The sequence below is a fragment of the Alexandromys fortis genome, unplaced genomic scaffold, assembly GCF_014885135.2.
Source record: "Alexandromys fortis isolate MF-2015 unplaced genomic scaffold, M_Fortis_MF-2015_v1.1 scaffold_149, whole genome shotgun sequence".
Lineage (NCBI taxonomy): Eukaryota > Metazoa > Chordata > Mammalia > Rodentia > Cricetidae > Alexandromys > Alexandromys fortis.
The window spans coordinates 3,357,595-3,380,643 of NW_026068025.1; the positions used below are offsets into that span (position 1 = coordinate 3,357,595).

The 23,049-nt window shown below is 49.7% G+C and overlaps 1 protein-coding gene and 1 pseudogene across 1 annotated transcript; one reads left to right on the forward strand and one right to left on the reverse strand.

The window, feature by feature from the left end:
* Positions 1-4,110: 4,110 nt before the first annotated feature.
* On the forward strand, positions 4,111-22,964 carry Adora2b (adenosine A2b receptor). The gene is made up of 2 exons (XM_050163666.1): positions 4,111-4,560; positions 20,735-22,964. Exons 1-2 carry the CDS (start codon positions 4,226-4,228, stop codon positions 21,396-21,398), a joined length of 999 nt encoding a protein of 332 aa, XP_050019623.1. The 5' UTR covers positions 4,111-4,225; the 3' UTR covers positions 21,399-22,964.
* On the reverse strand, positions 9,680-10,193 carry LOC126514612 (60S ribosomal protein L29-like; annotated as a pseudogene).
* Positions 22,965-23,049: the final 85 nt, after the last annotated feature.

Here is a 23,049-nt window from a genome sequence, read left to right on the forward strand (position 1 = left end):
CAATTTAGATGTTGCTACAAACTGATTATTTCTTTCTAAAATCTTTTCGGGGCTCCTTCACATCCCCAGCTGATGTGTTTTTGCAAAGCACATTGCTGAAAAATGGCATTTTCTACCCGAGGTCTATGAAGTTACCTGAAGGAGCAAGTATGGTATTTCACAGAGGAACAGAAGTCTCTGAACACAGGGCATGGTGGCCCTGGACTTGTAGCTCACACATTTGATAGAATTAAACTAGCTTCCCAGAGAAGAAACTGGCTGGGTAAGAGACTCACAAGTGGCCGGAGAGAGTAGTCAGCCTGCCCGGGCCTAAAAGGTGGCTGTAGAGGCCAACTCATTTCTTCTCTATGTGATGAAGTTTCAGCAGCTGGGCAGGAGATGTCTGCCAGGCCCACTCCGCTACCCCCAGCAGAAGGCAGACTTCTGTACAATTTCAGATAACACAAGAATCAAGAGAGAAGAAAGCTGGGCACCCAAATTCAATTTCTATGTATCTCATCCAGGAATATCTCCCGGGGACTAGTAATTTTATCACTGGCCTCTAACAAGGGCCTGCACTTGAGGTCACCTGTAGGGGGAGTCTTCCTGTCCCAACCGTGTGCTCCCAAATAATCACTCAGAGGCTTAATATTAATTATAAATGCTGGACCAATAGTTGGGCTTGTTTCTAACTAGCTCTTACAACTCAACCCATTTCTATTAATTTATATGCTTCCCTGAGGCTTACCTCCATCCCATTTTCTATGTCCAACATGTTCTGGCTGGCTGGCTGGTGACCCTTTTGGCTCTGCCTTTCTTTGTCCCATCATTCTCAGTTTGGCTCTCTTGCCTAACTTTATCCTGTTCAACTATTGGCCTGTCAGCTTGTTTATTAAACCAATCATAGAGACATATAGTCACACAGTGTACAGAAAGATTATTCCAGAGCTGTCACCCCCATTCCAGAAGTCTGAGACCCTCATTGCTCCCCAGAATCCCTTTGGGAGAAGTGAGAGGGATATCCTAAAAGAACACTGACAGCAACTCGTAACAGCACCCCTTCTCCACAGCAGAGCCAGGAACACCTGGAACTGGAGCTGGTTTGATGCGGGTATGGGCAGGAGGCAAGGCTAGAATCTAAATGGATCCAGCTTACAACCTGCTTTGCCACTCGCCAGCTGTGGTGGTGGCTCCTGGAGATGGGGGCACCCACTCACTCTGGGCCAGGTCATCTGTCGGTGGTGTGATTTTTGTTTATCTGTTCTTAGGAAGTGTGTATTTAGATCCTTGGTCCATTTTAAACATTTATCCTTTTGTTATTGATTTGTAAGAGTTCTTAACATATGCGGGATACTAGATTCATCAGATGTGTGATTTGGAGAGAATATATCCTGTTTTGTAGGTTGCCATTAGTGTGTGTGTGTGTGTGTGTGTGTTATTTAGGACATGCCGCAGTGTGCATGTTGAGTTCACAGGACAACTTCGTGGAGTCAGGTTCTCTTTCCATCTTGATGTGGATTCTGGGGTTTGAATTCGGTTCGTCAGGCTATGCAGCAAGTGCCTTTACCCGCTGAGCCATCTTCTTGGCCCCCTGATTTTTTTCTTCTTCCTTTTTAACAAGATTAGTTTGGCTGCTCTCAGTCCCTTACATTTACATAAACATTTCAAAATTCATTTGTCAATTTCTTCAAAGACACTAAGTGTTCTGAAAGGAAGACAGCTAACTGCAGTGGCATATTCTGGTGAGTCAGGAGGATCAGGAGGTCAAGGTCCTCCTCAGCTACATAGTAATTTTTTGTCTAGCCTGGGCTACATAGACCTTGTCTCAAAAATAAAGATTAAACAAAGAGACAGATTTTACTGACGTCACAGGTTGATGCGGGTGCTTTCTGTTACTCTCTACTTTATTTTGAGACAGGGTCTCTCATAGAATTCCATTCCTCTCAAGAAGCAATCCCACAGCGCCTTCCTGACTTCATTCCCTCCTAAATCAGAAATTCATTTTCAGTGAACCTTATAGAAAGGTAGAGATGGATGGTGAACCAAGGGACACTTCAGGATAGGGACTTAGGGGCGGGAAAAGAGGACAAAGAGTGAGGGAAGCTCTGCTGGTGGGTGGGTGACTGGTGACCCCAGCAGACAGAGAGAGTAGGCTCCTATTCGGCTGATTCTGGGGAGGTCTGTAGGGAAGATGGACATCCAGGTACAGACAATGCTGCTCGACTTGATGCCCATGGTTAGGCACACCGGAGCCGCTCACAGGAGAAGCAGGCCTCCATTTGGCTCTGCCAGCCCTCTCTCTGTTCCTAATGTTCTGCTCCCTGCACCGAGGGCTGGCACCACAGCTCCTCCAGCACTCCATCCTGGTGGGCAAAGCCTTCTCCATTCAGGCCTTCTAGCCTCCACTCTCCTGGTGGCTGGCCTTCCCCCACCTCTGCCTCATTTGCCTCCCTGTCCCATACTGCCCAAAGTCCCACTATGCAAAGGCCACCACACCAGGAAGTCTCATCCCTCCTGCCATATTAAGCACTGTACCCATTATCTGCCCGCTCTGAGGTCCCAGCTTGCCAACTGTGTCAAGAGGCAGAAGCCAGTGTCAGGTTCTATGGGGAGAAGGAGCAGATGCTACCAAAACTCAGATGACCAGCGCACAGGACCTGTGGATCTGTCAATATTTTGGAGAAAACATATACAAATACATAAGTTTTTTTTTTTTTTTTGGTTTTTCGAGACAGGGTTTCTCTGTGGTTTTGGAGCCTGTCCTGGAACTAGCTCTTGTAGACCAGGCTGGTCTCGAACTCACAGATATCCACCTGCCTCTGCCTCCTGAGTGCTGGGATTAACGTGCGCCACCACCGCCCAGCTACATAAGGTATTTTTAAAAAGATTTTTCTCAACATGGAAAGCAGAAAAAAAATCTTCAAACTAACCAGTTAGGATGTGGGCTCTGTAAATTGGGAGCGTGGGGGTCACGGGAGAGAGAAGAGGAATGGAGAAAATGTATAGCTCAATAAAAACAATATAAATAAATAAGATGACACAAAATTTAAAGTGTCAAATAAAAAAATAGAATGTGGACTCTGTTCTTTGGTGACTTTCTTTTCTATGTTAGGATCCTGGTAGACAATGCCGTTCATATGTGTGGGCCCATGGGGAATTTGCTGTTACTATCACAGCTAACCCTGAAATGTAATTTATAGACCATACAATCCAGCCATATAAAAGGTGCAGTTCAACGTACCTGTTCCCCCCTCCTTTACAAAGACATACAAAAAGAAAGCGAGTTTAGCCTTCACATTAAAAAATTCCACCCGGCAGTGGTGGCACAGTCTTTAACCCCAGCACTCGGGAGGCAGAGGCAGGTGGATCTCTGTGAGTTCGAGGCCAGCCTGGTCTACAGAGCCAGTTCTAAGACAGGCCCCAAAGCTACACAGAGAAACCCTGTCTCGGAAAAACAAAACAAAACAAAACCAAAAAAATCAAAAAGTTCCATTATCCCCCCACACACAAAGAAGTTGTTTAACTGTCGCCGTGTTTGGGTTCGGCTTAACAATGTTTCCAGTCATCTTTGTCGCGTTGACAATCTCCTTAACCATTCTGGCTGGTGACTACAGATAGCGGCTTCCTGGGGCAAAAGGCACAGCCGGGCAGTGTTCTAGGATTGAAGACTCCAGACTCAGAGGAGCAGCCAGAGCCCTCCAGGAACGAGCTATGGGGGAGCAGGCCGGCCCTGGGGGTTTCTTGCACGTGGGAGAAAGGATGGGTCACTAGCAGGTGTGGGCGCTCAGCAGAGGGAGGCAGAATCTGGAAAGCGGCGAGCACCCTCGGCGGGCAGCGGTGGCCTTGGTGATTGGTGGACAAGGGACCGCGAGGGGAGTGCAATGCTGAGAGGAAGCCCGGGGCCAACCTGGGGTGGGGGTCGCAGCTCTGGTGTAGCAGGGTCTGCACGTCCAGCAGGGGAGTCTGCACAGGGCAAGTCGCTGGGGCGCCGGACTTGGTGGGAGGTGGCGCACAGACCACGGGGAAAAGGGCGGGGCCAAGAAGGGCTCCTGGCAGGCAGCCAATGGGCGCCGCCCACACACAGGCCACGCCCCCGGACCCGTCCCGAGCGCACGGGCTGGGAGGCGCAGACCCGGCTCGGGACGCGCGGTCTAGGCGCTGTGGCCATGCCTGGCGGCGCCCTAGCGACTGTCCTGAGACCAGCGCAACCCTGGTAGACGACACCCCGGGCCCGGCTGGCCCGGCCATGCCGCTGGAGACGCAGGACGCGCTGTACGTGGCACTGGAGTTGGTCATCGCCGCTCTGGCGGTGGCGGGCAACGTGCTGGTGTGCGCCGCGGTGGGCGCCTCGAGTGCTTTGCAGACCCCCACCAACTATTTCCTGGTGTCTCTGGCGGCGGCCGACGTGGCCGTGGGACTCTTCGCCATCCCCTTCGCTATCACCATCAGATTGGGCTTCTGTACGGACTTCCACAGCTGCCTCTTCCTCGCCTGTTTCGTGTTGGTGCTCACGCAGAGCTCCATCTTCAGCCTCTTGGCCGTGGCCGTCGACAGGTATCTGGCCATTCGCGTCCCGCTCAGGTGAGACAAATCTTTCCAGCCCGGGCCGGTTTAGATTCTACCGAGGGGCGCCCTCTCCAGGCCAACGGTTCTACCTCAGATGGGCCAGATTAAGAGTACGCTAAGAGAGGTTCTGGCGTGGAAGATGCCAGCTACCTCCCGCGACGCTTGTTCCACGGCGGGTTGTTGAGACCGTCCTGGGGCAGCAGAACAGGCCACCAGCAAGGCGTCTCTTAGGCGTCAGGGATGCTCCAGTCGCTCCCAGCTTAGGGGATCTAAATAAGGACACCCTTAGGGTCTCGGGGAAGTGCGCTCCTGGCGAGGGTACCCGGCACGGACTCAGGAAGCTCAAGCTCGGGAAGGTTTGGTGTTTGCATCTCCACCCTCGTGGCGAAAGATACACCTTCCTAGCCCTCTTAGCTCGGCAAGGGAATCAACAGCAGCTGCCTTTCGCGGTCTTGTGCGTAATGGGCACCGAGAAACTTCAACTAAGAGCAAGGCAACTTTGGATTCTGGGAATTGGTACTGTTTATAAGGGACACAGTACTAACTATCCAGCTTTAGAATGCGCCTCTTCTATAACTGAGGCGGCGAGTCAGATTTAAGGGGAAAGTGCCACTTCGCTCTGGTGGGGAACTCTAGGAGCATTGGTCCCTACTAGTTCCGTGGTGACTCAGATTACTCCCAGACATTTTAAAGAGCTACTGTGCTTGCTGCTTCACTGGACACTGACAAGCAGTCTTAGAGCCTCTAGCCATTGTGTAACCTTATTTGTATACAGCCACAGTGCCCAGCAGCTCGAGAGGTCCTTTCTCCAAATACGCTTAAACCACTTTCTCCTTTTTCCACCCTGAGAAAACAGGATTCAGGGTAGCGAGCCAGTTAGCAAGGGACATGGCTCCCAGTTGTAGCTAATAAATTTAAAGTTGTTTGATGTCTGTTGGTGCCTGGGCCCTCGGCATTTCTGAAGTGAGCTTTGGATCTCTTTAGATTTGGAACCTAGACGAGGAAACTGAGTCACAAGAGTAGGGAGAGAAAGGGAAGAACTCACAGAGCTCCGACTTGGTGCCAGACAACGCCAATTAAATAATTATACTTTAATCCTGGCACTATCCAGAGGACAGGTGCTGTCGCCTGCATGCTGTAGGTGAGGAGTGGTGGCCCGCGGTGATGAGGGTCTGGTTCAGGAGGCTACATGTGGGATGAGTGGCATTGATGTTCACCATGCCATCCGCCTGTCTCCCGGGGCTGCGTGTGGTCCCAGTGCTGTAGAGATGCGGAGAAGAGGTCCTGCCCGCAGTATGCAGAAAACTCCCACAAGCCCTTGTAATAGATAGACGTGATGAGCCTGATGGTCCCTTGTGTGTAGGATCTTGGGTCCCAGATGGGACAGGAAGCCCCTGCTTTTGTGTGTGGTGGGGGGGGGTTCCACATCCACTGCCCTTGGCATCTGACTGGGAGGCTGCATATATCCCCTCAGGAGCACTGCAACCAGGGATTTCTACACAGCCTCTCTTCTCTCCATTCTGTTGGGTCTGGTCTTGTCTCTTGCCTCCCATAGAGTACTTTATGGCCTTTTGAACTTTTCCCCCACAGTGCTGAGCAGTCAAATGCCCCCAGCTTGAGTTGCCTACTCAGGGGAAGCCCTTTGGGCTTGCCCCTGGCAGAGCCCCAAATACATGGCAGCTCACCCAGGACACACTCCAAGTATCTCTTGTGCCACATGACCCGAGCAGGAAGTTCCATAAATGTTTAAATCTGTTAGTTCTTGTCCTGGGTTGTGCTGGGCGGGTCTTGAAGCAAGCGGGTGTGGGTGTCTTAAGGGGAAACAGATGTGAATCACGGGCTCCTTGCTTCTCCTTTGCATTTGCTAAGGGTGAGGGGCCTGTGGAAGGTGAAGGGAGGGAGAGCAGTAAGTGCAGAGTCCAATGTGCGCCGTTACCACCCGCAGGCCTGTCCTGGGGGGTCTGGAAGTGTGCTAGGCAGTTTCCTGCTCCACACCCGGGCAGATATGAGCATCTAACCTGCCTTGACACCAGCTTGCACAGTGGTAGGTCGAAATGTATACAAGGTTCTCACCCTTTCTTGAGCCCTCCTGAGAGGTGGCGTGCATGGTGGGCCTCCTGCCCTCAGCAGTTGAAAGCACAACCCTATGGGAACAGGTTAAAATGTAGATTACTATGACCTGAACTCTGGCAACATGGTGGTAGTTCCAGCCACACTCAGGAAGGCTGAGGTAGAGGGATTGCCTGGAGTCCAGGAGTTCAAGGTTAATTGGGTAACAGCAAGCCCCTTGTCTGAAAAGAAAATGCAGATTACAGAACCCAGTTGGGTCCTGCAGAATCAGAGATGTGGGGTAGGGTGTATAAAGGCCTCCAACATTAACGCCTACCTTGGGTCTGCTATTTATATCAAAAGTTTGAGAACCCTCACTCAGCTTCTCTTGTTTGATGTGGGCTGGATCTGAGTGACCCTAAATACTGAGTTGGTTCTGAGACCCCCCCTGGGGGGGCATGGAACTACACCTGGACATCAAAACAGAGGTGCCTGGATAAGGAGCCAGGTGTGGTCCAGGCATGGAAATCAGCATTCAGGAGCCCCAGGCAGGAAGATAATCACCAGTTTGAGGCTAGCTTGGGGCTACATAGTGAGTTCCAGTCCCAAGCTAGCCTGAGTTACAGTGGGAGACCTGTCTCAAAAAGGAAAGAAGAAAGAAAGAAAGAAATTGATGAGGGATTAAGATCAGATACTTCTCTTCCAGAAGACCAGAGTTCAGTTCCCATCACCCCACATCAGGTTGGCTTACAAGTACCCATACTTTTAGTTCCAAGGGATTCAGCACCCTTTCCTGACTTCCATAGGTACCTACAATTGGGCACACCCACATTTAAAAATATAAAATAAAATAAGCCTTTTTTTTTAATATCCTGTTTAGGAGGCGGTGTCTCAGGAAGCCAAGCCAGTGAAGCCCAGGGTGTGAGCACAGAATGCTTAGAGAAGCACCTCTCTCACCTGGGCAAAACAAACTTAGACTTGACTCCATGGCTCTGCTGGTGTCGTGCTTAGGAGCCCCTGGCTCCCCTGGTCTTGATCTCACTAACATGAGGAGGCAGGCACTGCAGCATGAAAGAGGGAGCCTAGAGGCGATGCCAGGCATAAAAACTATCCCTTTGTGGTCCTTTGAGGGAGGGGTGTCCACAGACAGACAGGTCCTGCCTTCTGCCCCGGTGAGGACTCCCATGCAGGGAAGCTTTTGAAGTGAGCTGTGCTAGGCTGTGCTAGGGATGCACAGCAGAGCTGGGGTGGAAGCTGGTGACTGTGGGAGGTCAGCCACGTCTCCGTCCATGTCTCCAGCCACGTCTCTGCCCACGTCTCTGCCCACAGCAGCCTCTGGCTCTCTCACTTCATCCTTTGGCTGGTTCCTGCTGGTGCCCACAGGAGTACTTCCTCCGGGCCTAACCTAATCCTGTTCCCCCTTCGTGCCACTCCGAGGGCCTGCCTTCCTTTGCTCAGTGAACTCAGTTTTCCCTTTTACCATGGTTGACTCTGGAAGAGCTGACTGGATTGTTCTCCTAGAGGTGCCAAGGGACGGTGTTTTGGAGAGAGATGTGTCTATTGGCTAATCAGAACGAAAGGGCCATATTTGTCCTTCCTTCTGTCCTCTGCCATACTGTGTGTGTGTGTCATTAGGAATGTATGTTCTAAACACAGTGCAAAAAAAAAAACCCCAAAACAACAACAACAAAAAAGGCAGGCAGGGGCAGGAGGGCCCGAGACAGCAGATCTATAGTGAGTCGCTCTGGAGCCCTGCTGAAGCCTGGGTAGTAGGCACTACAGGGGCGCACCCCCATGCCCAGCTGTTTTGGTACGCTCTAATGAAGGAAGCTGTGTTGTCAGAAGATCCTTCACAGGCCTGCATGAGGATAGGGTGATACAGGGCCTGGGGATGCTGGGAAAGCTAGGCGAGCAGCAGGTGTCACGGGCTGAGGGCAGGTAGCTACAGATTCTGGGGTGTGGCCTACTTAAAGCAGGTCCTGGCTCCAGAGTTACCCAGAACTGGGTGTTGCTTTGCACTTGTTTATTCTCTGTTGTTAGCACACAAGGAACTCGCTCCATCTCCAGACCTGGAGCCCTGACCTTGAAGCCAGAGCGAGGGCCACCATCAGCTCTTGTCTAATCTCATATTTCTGTTCTCTCCAGCTTGACCAATATGGCAGGCAGCAGGTGGCTTTTGCCTGGGTGGGTGAAATGGGGAGGGGAGGCCCTTGAGCCTGTCTTAAAACTAGGCTGGAACTGAGTCACGTACTCAGGAGGGCTCCTGGAACTCAGGTCCTCAGGCTGCAGAAGTCAAGCCTGAGGTAACCAGTCAGCCCTCAGGAGAGCATGGAAATGGCCAGGCAGGGGTGATGAAGTGGGGCTGGCAGGCAGCCCAGATGTTCAGTTCCCCCTGAGGGGTGAGAGGAGACGGGTCCTCCTGGTCATCACAGGCTCTCCCCTTGAATGGAGTGGGGCCCAGAGCTGCACCCAGCATGCCACAGCCTGTAGTCACTGAGCTTGCCTGGAAGGGCCACGGCCCAGGGGTAGCCGTGCAGGAAATGGCTTTACACCTTAGACCACCATCTACATCCTGTTCTGAAAGGCGGTGTGCACCGCCTGTGGCTGTCTGGAGAAAGAGCTGGTGGGAAATTGTGGTGGTGGTTCTTGCTTGTCAGCTTGGTAGCTGGGTATACCTGTGGGGGACTTGTTCTTTTCCTTCCTTCCTTCTTTCTTTTCTTTTCTTTCCTTTTTTTTTTTTTTTTTGTTTGTTTGTTTTGTGTTTAGAGACAGGGCTTCTCTGTGCAGCCCTGGCTGTCCTGGACTCATTCTGTAGATCAGGCTGTCCTGGAACAACTCACCTGCTTCTGCCTCGGCCTCCCAAAGGCATGTGCCACAACCACCCAGAGAGAAGACTCCCTCCTTCCTTCCTTCCTTCCTTCCTTCCTTCCTTCCTTCCTTCCTTCCTTCCTTCCCTCCCTCCCTCCCTCCCTCCCTCCCTCCCTCCCTCTTTCCCTCCCTCCCTCCCTCCCTTCCTCTCTCCCTTCCTTTTTTCACTTACAGATCATGCCTCAAGTTGAATTGTAAAATCAACATAGGCCACTGATCATCCGCAAACAGTGTGTCGGTGTGTCACCCCAGTCCGTCTGTCTTCACATGGGCAGGCATGTGAAGTCTTTTCTATGGAGCCTTCACAGGAGGCCTGGGCGCCTTTGGGAGCCTGAGCTGGGCCTCAGGCTCGAACGGAAACCTCTGCTTTGATTTGAACCTTGGGCTTTGGTTGGTAGAGCCTGCAACCCTTGGCCATGTAACTTCTAGTCTAACCCCAGCTTGTGGTGAGCAACAAAAGCAAGATGGGGCCCTTTGGCATCTTGGGCTTAACCACCTTGGGCTTCACAGGGGCCTTGCTGGCCTCTGCACGTGAACTCATTGCCTTCCAACTGTTGGCCTGCATCTTCTTCAGGCCTTTCTTACTGTGCTTCTTGACAAAGCACATGCTCCTCAGGAACTTGGGGTCAACCCCCTTAAGAGATTCGTATCTTTGTAACCGGGGTTTCTCGATGCCATTTCTGTGCCATTTTCGGGATTGGTTGTGTGGTTTGGTTCTTGGAATTGCCCATGTCTGAACAGTAACCTCCGTCTTCTGAAGTGCCTGGGACCAAAAGAGAAAGAGCGAGAACTTTTTCGTAATTAAATCATTTTAGGTAGAAAAGTCTACCTTTAATCTAGCCACACTTTCTGCTGGTAGCCTATATAAAAGACATGGAAGAAGGAAGTTCTTTCTCTTTGCCTGCTTGCTCTCGCTGGCAAGTCCACCCGTTCACTGTAATTAGAGCCTGCTTCTTCAGAATTCCAGCATATACTGAAGACCAGGTGAGACATCAGCCTTGTGAGCTGAACAACTACTGGATTCTTGGACCATATATATACACACACACATACATACACACACACACACACACACATATATATATATATAAAGCAAATCCCCTATGTGTGTGTGTGTGTTCATCCTAAAAGTTCTGTTCCTCTAGAGAGCCCCCACTAATGCAGAAGGACAAAGGAAACGACATTTTCTCCAGACAGACCTCTGCATTCCTTTCACACACACCAGGTCTGCAGCCTTGCAGGCCCTAACTCACGACCACTAGCAAGACTCAGTCTCTTCTACCTGGCCCGTGCCAGTATGGGTGTGCCCTGCCTAGAGGTATTCAACACATGCCCAGTTTTCTTGCATGTTGGACTTTTCCATCTGTGACAGCACCCACACCTTATTAAAGCCCTTTCTAGGGGTGGCCTTGCCTCTTATATACCACCTCCTGGCTAGTCTTGAGAACTCTGTGGGCAGGCACTTCAGAGATGCGGCCCAGAGCTTTTTAGCCTGGGATCACACAGGCTACACGAACCTGCGTGCCTAGGAGCCCTAAACAGCATGGGGCTAGCTCCAGGGAAGAAGCCAGACACCACCTGGATTCTGTAGGAGCAGTCCTTGATGAATGGGGGCGGTGAATGGGGGTGCCAGCAGATTGTGATGTGGGCCCTGAAGTATTTACTGCGTGCGACAGAGAGGATGGGTGACGGCTGGAGGGTAATTTGACTAGAAAAGGGAGCTGTATTTGGTCCAAACATAACGCTTGCACTCAGAACTCCAGCAGCAGCTGAAGGGCTGGGGATTATCCTTGTCTCTTTCTTCCATTCAGGGGTCTGTGGTCCAGCCTTTCCTTATACTTCCAACTCATCACCAACCTTCAGGAATTCTCCAGTGTGTTCTTTCTCCCTTAACGGTGTTGCCATGATCTACTCTTGTCTCAGGCTAACAGGCTGGAGACCTTGCCAGTGGCTGCAGGTCTCCATGACTGCTAAGGAGTGCACCTTCTCAGACAGCATCAATGTTGAGAACAGTTTGGCTGAAGGGGTGTAACGCTTTTTCTAGAGGGCTCATGCTGCAGGCGTGTGGGTGGGGCTCATAGGAAGGAAGAGCTCTGGGCTATGTGAGGGCCGTGCGAAGGAGCAGAGGCGGGGAGCCCTGGTGCCTCAGAGTGAGGCTGGGGAGGCAGAGCAATGGGGTGGAGCAGGCGGGTCACAGAGGGCCTGAGGCTTCCTACAGGGCTCAGAGTTTGTCCTAAAGGACCCAAGAGGTGTGTGGGTACTGAGGGTGGCATAGAAGTCAGCACCTCGAAGGGCACAAAAAGGAAAGCAAGCGCACCCTGTTCTGTGACCAGCACATCTGCTGAGCAGCCCTTCTGTACTCCCTCCTACTGGCTCCCGCTGACCCTCAGGTGTGGGCTGCCATCTTTTTTTGTGTTGGCTTACCTGTGCGAGTATGCACGCCACAGTGTGATGTAGAGGACAAAGGACAGCTCGCAGGAGGTGCTTCTCTCCTACCACGTGGATCCCGGGGGTTGAACTCAGGTCATCAGACTTGCTGACAAGCCTGACAGGGTCCCATAAAGTTAACTGGTTTTTATTTACTTATTTATTTTGAAACAGGATGGCTCACAGAGCCCAGGCTGTGTCCCCCTTCCCAAGTGGCTGTGCTTTTACACATATGCCACCATGCTTGCCTTGAATTGGCTTTTAGAAAGCTTTTTTTGGATTCAGTCGGTTTGACTTCTTTCACGTGGAAGCGTGGACATAGTCGAGACATTTTAACCCCGTCCTCCATCAACTGGGTCTCCAGCTCCAGGCAGCGTGGGGAGAGGACAGAGGGCAGAGCCACAGCACCTGGGAATCCTGGCAGCCCAGAAAGTGGTGCACAGGCTGTGACTCCCGGCTTCTGTCCTAAATTCCTTTCTGGTCGCTGCTAGCAGTTAGGATGGAGCATTTCTCCTTGAGGATTCAACACCACCGTGATGATCCTGCCTGCCTCTGTTTGTAGAAACTCACGAAACCTGTTTTCTGATACCCTCCACTCTGATTTTAATACAATTATGAATTTACCTTTGTGTCTTGACTGTCCGTCCCTATGGTTTTGTGAGATAACGAGGTGAGAATCACGCGCCAGCGTGGAATTCTTTACTCATTTCTTTAGAGACGGTGCCGCATGGCACAGGCTAGCCTGGACTCACTTCCTCCTGCTCCTGAGTGCTGGGATTTAGGTGTGTGACACCACTCCTGGTTTAGTCCCGGCTGGGCTTCATGGTGCTAGCTAAGCACTCTGCCCAGAATTTAATTTCCTTTACTATTTTGTGTATGTGTATGAGAGAGACAGAGAAAGACAGGGTCTCACTGGAACTCAGAATCCTCTTGCTTCTACCTCCCAAGTGCTGGGATTACAGATGTGTATGCCCACAGCTGATTCAAATGTAGGCATTTTATTTTTAAAACTATTTTAATGTTTATGTGTAAGTGTGTTTTACCTGCATGCACGTCTGTGCACCATGTGCATCCCTGATGCCTGCCGAATCTAGAAGAGGTTGTTGGATCCCCTGGAACTGAGGTTCAGATGGCTGTGAGCTTCCATGTGGGTGTGGGGACTCGAACCTGGGTCCTCTGCAGAAGCATTATTAAGTGCTCTCAACTGCCAAGTCACCTCTCCAGCCCCTCAAGTGTAGAGTTTAAATCAGGAATCTTGTTATGCTAGATCTTCATTTTAAGACCGCTCTGGTGGACAGCTGGATGGACTGGAAGGGACAAGATTATGTAGTAAAGCCAGGTGTCATCCAGGCCAGGAAGAAAGGAAGTGTGATTATGGCAGAGGCCATGGAGAACATTTATACCTGGAGGGAAGGAAGGCTGATGTCTGTCTGACATCACCCAGGAGCCTGAGAGTTTGGAAAGAGGTACTAAGTAAAGCCACACGGCCAACCAAGATACCGGACAGTAAAGAGCTGGGCGCCAGAGATGGACCCAGATCCAGTTAGTGACCCAGGCCTCCCAAGGTGGCTGATGGGCAGCAGACTGAATGGGAATGTGGGCGCTGTCACCACAGATTGATGAGTCATCTAGAGGGACTGGCAAAGGTAAGTGGTGTGCTTGTAGCTGAAGATGGGAATCCAGAAGACGGGCTCAAAGGGTTTGGTGACGTGGAGAGAAGCTGGTCCAGGCCAGCTCCCAGGTTTCCGGGCATCAGTGTGTTACCGCTCTGAAAATTAGGGGGGTAGGGAGAGGTGCTGGGGAGCTTGTGGCCCAGGTATATTCCGTGCCTAGGTTGGACCCGCAGGCTAGGAAGTATAGTTGAGTTGGGGTTCACTATGGAGAGGTTGGGGTTCACTAGTCCTTCAACTGTGCAGGTTCAGCCCCTCCTGCTTTGTTAGCGCCCAGGCTGTCCCCTCTCCTACCATATGGAAGTTCTTGCTTGACACCCCGCCTTTCTACTTCCCAATCCCTCTTGGGTTTACTGCCTATGTAGCTTCAAGCCTGCCCGCCACAAACTTCCCGTAGTGACTTTCTGTATACAGCATCTGTTTCCACTGTGATTTCAATACCGTAGCTGACTCTGGCCCTATTTGCTCTGCCCTGGAGCTTCTGTCTGCCCAGTACTCCCTTTCCTATGCTCCTCCCTGTGTGTCTGCCCTGGCTTCCAGGACCCCTCACCTCTTGGAACTCAATGTGCTGAGGTCTCTGCATGTGTTCCCTGCCTGGAATGTCGCTCCGTTTTCCTGCTGATTCTTCCGCATGCTCGCTGTGTCTCCTTATGTGTCCCTGGGGTTTCTTGGCCACTCTCTACAACTTTGCAGCTATTTTCTTCACTCGTAGCTTGTCAAGCTGTCAGCTGTTCTGTGGATGGGCCAGCCTGTTGTCAATAGATCAGAATCCTATATGTAATGTAAGAGGTTTATGGGAGAAACGTAGGAAATTGAGTGATGGGGACTGATGGCCATGTTCCAGAAGACCAAGCCTCTCCTCTCTTTGGCATTTCCAGAAGTTATTAGCAATATAGCCTGGCTCACTAACTGGATCTAAGTCCATCTCTGGCTTCAGGTTTTTTACTGTCCTGGTATCTGGGTTGGCCGTGTGGCTGTATCTGGGACCACTCTTTTTCAACTTCAGACTCCTGGGTGTTGTCAGACAGGCATCTGCTATGCAATAATCCTTCTGTACATTGTGACAATGTTTTTCTCTCATTGTTAATAAAGAGCTGATTGGCCGATACCTAGGCAGGATTTTCAGGGCAGAGAGAAGGGTGGGAAGAAGGGTAGAGTCATGGGAGATGCAGAGGAAAACAAGCTGAAGATTCTGTGTTGAAAAAAGGTACCGTCACATGGCAGAGGGTGGATTAGAAATATGGGCTAATTTAAAATGTAAGGGTTATCTGGTAACAAGCCTGAGCTACAAGCTGAGCATTTTACAATTAATAACAAGTCTCTGGATGGTCATTTGGGAGCAGCTGCTGAGACAGAGAAACTTTGCCTACAGACATCAGCGTTCCCTCCAGGTACATCCAGGTGTTACTCATCTCAAATATGCCAATTGGCTTAGTTTGCTTTCTATTGCTATGGTAAGAAGGTGACCTATGGGAGAGGGTAGAAAGGGAGGGGAGGGGAGCAAATGTATAGCTCAATAAAAACAAAAAACAACAAAAAAGGACCTGTGACCCAAACCACCTTGAGGAGGAAAGGCTTTCTTTCTCTCCCTCTCTTCCTCTCCTTTTCCCCTTCCTTCCTTTCTTTTTTTTTTTTTTTTGGGGGGGTGGTTAGTCATCGTCCAGCTTATATACAGTCTGTCACTGAGGGAAGTCAGGATAGGAACCTGGAGGCAGGGACTGAAGCAGAGACCATGGAGGAACACTGTTTACTAGCTTACTCAGCCTGTTTTCTTACACAGCCAGGACCACCTGCCCAGGGGCACCACCCACACTGGTCTGACCCCCTCACATCAATCACTGATCAAAAAAACCCCACAGACTTGTCTACAGGCCAAAATGTTGGAGGCATTTTCTTAATTGAGGTTTCCTCTTTCCAGATGACTTTAGCTTGTATCAAGTTAAACAAAAAACAAAACAAAAACTCAAACCACAACAAAACAGCACAGATATGTATGTATGTCCTGTGTATGTGTACATGTCACACACACACACATACACACACACACACACACACCATCAGTCTGTGGTTCTAGAAATACCGAGTTGTTCTTAAGCAATATAGTTAGTTAACCTGTACCCCCTTGTCACAGGCTCCAGATGTAGCTACAAGAGGATGTAAAATATGCTTATGTGATCAGGACGGTGGTGAGCTGGTCTCTTTATATAAACCAGGCTCTTTGGCTTTGTTTCTGAGTACAGTGCTGGCTGTGGATGGAACGGGGAACATGTTCACCTCTGCTGTTAAGGAGCCTGTTCTGTTGGGATGATCTGGGCAACACTGGGTGCCAAGGTTCACACAATGGCATACTTCAGTGTGAACTTCTCTGCTTCCATGTAAATTTCTGTCCTGTGAATTAATTCATATGTGCAGGCAAGTGGGAGCAGGATGTTTGCTTTGCTTCATATATGATTTTGCCTGGGCAGAATCGGCGACAGGAGTTGGGGGGCGGGTGACATACTCTTCTGCAGGAAAGGAAAAGGGCCTGTTTGACTTCCAGGGAAGAAGAGGATAGAAACTGTGCCTGACACCCCTTCCTTAGAAAACTGCATCCCATCCTGTGCACCCCAGCCTGCTTTCATCCCCAGCACCACTACAGTGTCCTGGTTTGGAGCTCCTCTTACAGCTATACCAGACTGGTCTCTCTCTGATCCCCAGTCAGCTTATTTGCTATTATTCAGATATGCACTCTGGCAGCCACTAGCCCCGCTGGACTGCCCGCTCAGTTGACCCTAATAATCTTGAGAGTACCCTAGTTACAAAACTGTGTTATGAGTGGTATGCCCTAACCCATGTTCACCTATGTCCTGTGTGTGTGTGTGTGTGTGTGTGTGTGTGTGTGTGTGTGTAGAGAACATGAAGTTTTTGATGGATGTATGTACTTAGCAGCAAGCTTGGTGTCTCATATCGTATTCCCACCATTCAGAAGGGTGAGGGGAAAAAAGTGGCCCTAGGTTTGAGGCTGACGTGGGCTACATATTGAGTTCCAAGACAGCCTGGACAGATTGAGATTCTGTCTCAAAAAAAAAAAAAAAGATATACATTGTCTTACAACAGAAATGTCTGCATTTACTGAGGAGTGGAGCTTATGGACAAGACTAAATATGAAGAGCCCTCAACAGCTAAGAAGCAGTATAGTTCTCAGCATGTAGTCACTTAGCAGTGTGCATTTAGGAAATGCTCTGTTGTGCTCAGGAATGAACTCAGGGTCTCATAGATGGTAGTCCCAGTCTAGCCCCCAGCCATGGAAAGTGCTATGTAAATCTGTGTTGTAAGTCACAGCTGTGGCTGGGAGGCGGGCTCCAGCGCCACTGTTTATGAGAGGGCTCAGGCTACTATGTTGCTGTCAAGGGGCTCTGAGCTGGAAGCATCCTGAGAGCTAGGACTGTGACCTGGTTTAAGCCCCAGAACCCTGTCCCAGTAGGCCAGCACTGGTTGTGCAGCCCTTGGCCAGTCCCCAGCCCTTCATTAGGTAATCAGCAATCACATTGCTCTATTGTTGATTCTTCTGTCTGGCTGCTTCCACCAATCCCTTAGCTAATGAACTTTATAAGGAGGACCTGAACACAGCTCTGCACAGCAGAGAGCTACAACTATTTGCCAGAGTCTGCTTTCCCAGGACAGCTCTTTAACGTGGACTGTTTTCCAATGGCCTTAGGTGACCGCCGTGAAAGGGTCATCCATCCCTGGGGGGATCCCGACCCACAGGTTGAGAACCTCTGCACTAGAGAGTGGTAGAGGTTGTTCAAGTCCTGATCCTCCTGATTCCTGTGTGCTGCTTGCAGAACAGAGGCTCCAGGACTTGGCAAGCAGCTCTCATGCTAAAGCATTTGATGCATGGCTGGGTGACAGAAGAAGGGAAACTGGGACTTGTGATATGAGCATTGAAGGGCTAGAGGTCCCTAGACAGCAAACAACCACTTTGGTCAGCGGCAGCCATCAATTTGGTGGGCTTTGTGTTGCTGTGATTTAGTGGTAGTGGGCAAATCGTTTGCGTTCCGAGCCTTGTTTCTCATAGTGACAGCCAGGGTTAGCAGCCCCTTCCCATGAGGCTTGGTTAGTGGGAGGTGCGAGTTTCAGGGTGTAATGTGCCCGAGGAGGCGGGGCTTGTGTGCTGTGCTGCTGGGATTTGTCTGGAGAGAGGAGCACTTGTCTCAGCTTGGTGTCTCTCATACCTGGCTCCCTGGATCTTTGCTGTCCTACTATTGATATTGTCTGTGGACATTTGATGAGTCACTCACTCCGCTTGAGTGCTCCAGTCTGTCCCTTCAGCTCTCAGTGTTCCTCTCCCTCCTTCTCAGATCCCACTTCCCTGGTCCCAGCCTGCACCCTGTCAAATGCAAAGTGGCACCACCATCAAGGTCCTGTTTGCCTGGCAAGCTCTCCTCATCTCTCCCGGGGTGACAGACAAAGTCCTGTGTCCTAGCTGCCGCCCCCTTCCTCAGCTTTGTGAACTGACAATTCTCAAGAAGACACAGCCCATGTCACCACCATCCAGCCTTTGCTCTTAAACCAGCCTTTTTATCCTTTCTTCTGCCAGGACTCAGGTAGCATCCCTTCACACAGCCCTGCATCCTTCTGACTGCTCAGCCGTCTCTGATGGCCTGTTCTTTCTTTTTGGGAAGGAGGCTGCTGGGGATAGCCTCATATCACTTATATTAACCTCAAACTCCTGGTCTTCCTGTCCCCACCTCCTGCGTGCTAGGATTACAGGCATGCCACCACACCCACGCCCTGGTCAGTCTTTCTTCATCTTCTCTATAGGTCACCATCACTAGTTACTAACATCCACTCTTCTCATGACAGCCCTTAATCATCTGTTTCAGTGAATGTTAGGATATTGGGGAAAACCCCCTGAAAACCATGCATCATCCCTGATTCTTCCCCATCCTCCATCTAATCCATCTTCAAGGCCTGTGGATTTTTTTCCAGTATCCATTGCATCATCCAGGCTGAATCCTGGTCCCAGAGAGCATCTTCTTGAGTTTTGAAATAGTTTCCTAGCTGCTCTCTCTGTGTCCTCATGCATCCCTAAAACTCAGTTGCTGTGACCCAGTGACTTCTACAACATGAATCCATCTTCAAGGCCTGTTGATTTTTTTTTCCCAGTATCCATTACATCATCCAGGCTGAATCCTGGTCCCAGAGAGCATCTTCTTGAGTTTTGAAATAGTTTCCTAGCTGCTCTATCTGTGTCTTCATGCATCCCTAAAACTCAGTTGCTGAGACCCAGTGACTTCTACAACATGAGCACTCCTTGGCTTGCAAGTCTTCCATGGCCTCGAGTCTGTAATGAAAGCCCATATGAGTGCCATTTGCCATTCGGAATCTCCTTGCTGGCCAGGGTTCTCCTCCCTCTCATCCACAAGCTTCTACTGAGAGGTCTTCCATGATGTCCTAGACTGAAGCTTTCCTTGTTTGTACCTTAGCAATCACTGACCAGAGAACGGAAGTCTAGGACTTGCTTACCCCACAGCCAGTCCACCAAGGCTGGCCTGGGTTCAGCTGAACTATTAATATGGCTGAGTTCAGGGTAGAGCTGTAGTGCAGGCTACCTGACGGACAGGATTCTGAGTGGTTAGCCGTTGTGGAGGCATTGTTACCTTGCAGAGACTAACTGTGCTATTGACGGCCCTGGTGAGGCACTGGCAAGGAAAAACATTTTTCAGAGAGTTTCATCACTGGCCAAGAAAAATGCAGTGAGCAGCTGAGCTCAGCAGGCCATCCTCTAGTAAAGGCCCTGCAACTGAGCTGCCTGCTGCTGAGAGGAAGCGGCAAAGCCGAATGGTTATTATGTATGAGCCAAGTCTCAGTGGGCTTCCTCTGCAGATTGGACTGCTTGTCCTGCCTGCCCAGGCAACAGCATCGAGTATTCCTAGTATATAGTTGCTACAAATCTACTACTAACAGGTATCAAATGAGGGATGTTTTCATGATGGCTGACTATAGCTGAGCTGTGGTGGTTCATGCCTTTAATCCCAGCACTCAGGAGGCAGAGACAAGTAGATTTCTTGAGTTTGGGGCCAGCTTGGTCTACAGAGTGAGTTCCAGGACAGCCAGGGTTACACAGAGAAACCCTGTCTCGCAAAGCCAAAAACAAGAACGGACTATATATTGGGGACTATATACTGGACACTGTGCTAGGCCCTGGGATACCAGTTCATTAAGATATGGTCTGTCCTTAGGTGGCTGTCATTCTAGTTGAGGGAAAAATGTATGTAACAAATTAAGGACCAGTTATCGATGTTGATTTCCCAAGCTTCAGCAAACTCTCCTGCCGGTGGCTTTCTGTAGATGAGGCACTAACACAGTTTCTGTTCTAGAGTCCGCAGAGAATTCAGCAGTGCCCCTGCCCAGAGTATGACGAAGGCCATTTTCCTTTTGTGAGATAAGGTTTTGCTTTGTGGCCTCAGCCTCCTGATTGGAGGGCCACAGGTGTGCACCCATCATAACCAGTCCTAAAACAAACTTCTGGTGTTAAGAGAAGTGGTTCTTGTCAAAAGCCACAGGCAGAGTCAGCTGAGCCCAGGGGACTCCTTGTGAGTCAGGTTTCACATGCACGTTTCCTCACTATTTGTTAGTGACATCTTCCCTTAGTGATGGCGGTCCTTTACCATTAGAGCACGGACATGTTCTACACACTGGCATATCTCAACTACTCCTTCCAGGAGGCCTGCAATTACCAAGTACAGAGGCTATTCAAAAGGGTCTCTAAGATGTCTGTACCTTTGTCACTGAACAGAAACAAGTACTGAGTCAAGAATGAGGGTTTTTGTTTTGGTGTTTTTTTTTTTTTTTTTTTTTTATTGTTTTTCAAGACAAGGTTTCTCTGTGTAGCTCTGGCTGTCTTAGGCTCTGTAGACCAGGATGGCCTTTGCCTCTGCCTCCTGAGTGCTGGGATAAAAGGCGTGTGCCACCATGCCTGGCTAAGAATGACAGTCTCTCTGAGCTTCCTGCAGCAAAGCTGCTGACACTTGCCCCTGTGTCTGTGTTAAGTAATGGCCATGGTGCCCCAGAAGATGGACCTTCAAGCCAGGTGAGCTAAAAGGCCATGGGACACCAGCAGGGTGGGACTTTGGGCTCTGCTTCAGGAATACTGTAACATGACCGATAACAGATGATATTCTCTTTAACAGGTATAAAAGTTTGGTCACTGGGAGCAGAGCAAGAGGGATCATTGCTCTCCTCTGGGTCCTTGCCTTTGGCATTGGATTGACTCCGTTCCTGGGTTGGAATAGTAAAGACAAAGCCACCAGCAACTGCACAGGATCTGGGGATGGAAGCGTGAATAAGAGCTGCTGTCCTGTCAAGTGTCTCTTTGAGAATGTGGTCCCCATGAGCTACATGGTGTATTTCAACTTCTTTGGGTGTGTCCTTCCTCCACTGCTCATAATGATGGTGATCTACATCAAAATCTTCATGGTGGCCTGTAAGCAGCTCCAGCGCATGGAGCTGATGGACCACTCAAGGACCACTCTGCAGCGAGAGATCCATGCAGCCAAGTCACTGGCCATGATCGTAGGCATTTTTGCTCTTTGCTGGCTACCAGTACACGCCATCAACTGTGTCACTCTTTTCCATCCAGCTCTTGCCAAGGATAAGCCCAAGTGGCTAATGAATGTTGCCATCCTCCTGTCGCATGCCAACTCAGTCGTCAACCCCATTGTATATGCCTACAGGAACCGAGACTTCCGCTACACTTTCCACAGAATCATCTCCAGTTATGTTCTCTGCCAGACAGACACCAAAGGTGGGAGCGGGCAGGCTGGGGCACAGTCTGCTCTCAGTCTGGGCTTATGACCTCGGCTCTGGCCTTTTGGAGAAGGCTTAAAACAAACAATGGGACTCCACACAACTGGCTGGTTCTCACTGTGAAAGGCAGCTGCACCTCCCAAGCAAATGAGCTGCTCTTCTGAGTCCGACCTGGAGTTACACAACTTTAGCTAATATGCATATGCAATCGGTAGGCTCCAAGGTTAAATGCACCTATGAATCTATTCAGCTGCTCTGTGTGGATGATGACAGTGGCTTGAACTGATTCCCAAAGATGTTTTATTTTTAAGAATCTGCCTTATTCATGGTAGAAAATGACTAAAACTTACCTTACTGTGAAACACTGTGAACTATTATAATAAAAGTATTTTTCACTTAAAGCAATGGAAAAATAAAAGTTGGCTATACTATTGTATACTTCTTCCTAGGACTGCAACCCTGAAAACTAAACTATAATTCTTCAATTAAGATACTGTTGTATTAATTTAGAAAATTATATTCTCCTAAGTTTTGAAATAGAATTATAATTTTAAAAAACAATTTTAAGTTCAGTGTTTTCCATGTACACAAAATACGAGATAGAAGCCGGAGAAATGGGTTCCTCCTCAACTGGAATCCTGCTTCTTGACAGAGGTTCTGACTGGGTTTGCTTCTCTCCCAAGTTAAGATTTACTGGAACCAGCCAGGCAGTGATGGCGCACACCTTTAATCCCAGCACTCGGGAGGCAGAGGCAGGAGGATCTCTGTGAGTTTGAGGCCAGCCTGGTCTACAAGAGTTAGTTCCAGGACAGGCTCCAAAGCTACAGAGAAACCCTGTCTCGAAAAAACAAAAAAAGAAAAAAGAAAAAAAAGATTTATTGGAACCCACAGTGTGAAATTTTCCTAAGGAAAATAGCTAATGTTGCATTATATTCAGCGAAATAAAACTTGGTAAAAACACGTTCAAGGCCCTGCACTGGCTTGCTGTACACAGTGTGCTGTCTGCACTGACCCTGAAGGCTGCCGAAAGAGGACGCTCATACTGAGTCCAGGGCTCTCGACTAGTAAAGAAATCTTGGCTTTTTCTTTGCTACAACTCAACATGATGCTCAGCCAACCCTCTGGTTCTCTAAGTGCAGCATGTGCTTGGCTTTTTATTCAGCAGCTGTTCACTGACTGTGTTTGGGGGCACAACAATGCGGAGGGGCTGTCCCTAGGCTGTGAAGTCACTTACTCCATTTGTCTACTTCAGGTCCTAACAGGACGAGTGCTTAGAGAGGCAGGGAGTTCCCAGCCCTTTAGGACCTTCTGGCTGCCGTGGCTTTACCTCTTAAGTCCTTTTCCCGGGCTACAATCTGCTTCCTCTTGGTGGTTATTTTCTCATCCTTCCTTTGCTCTCTGGGTCTGTCTCATCTCTTCTCTCCAGTACCACTCCTGCAACCTACTTTGTCTTTCTTTCCATGTGAAATTCCTAGTAGGATCTAGTTTCCTTCCAGAGCTTTAGTATGTTCCTTATCATGCTATAAAAAGCCCAATAATGCTCACAGAGCAAACCCAGCTCTCCCTGTTCTCCACACAGATGAGCGTAGCAGAAGATCCCTCATCTTCTCACACTCGCTGTCTTTTAGCTGCCTGTCTGCTCTCGTCCTTTTGTGAGGATTAATGTTCTCATTTATGCTTGCTCCTATTCAGTTTGGTC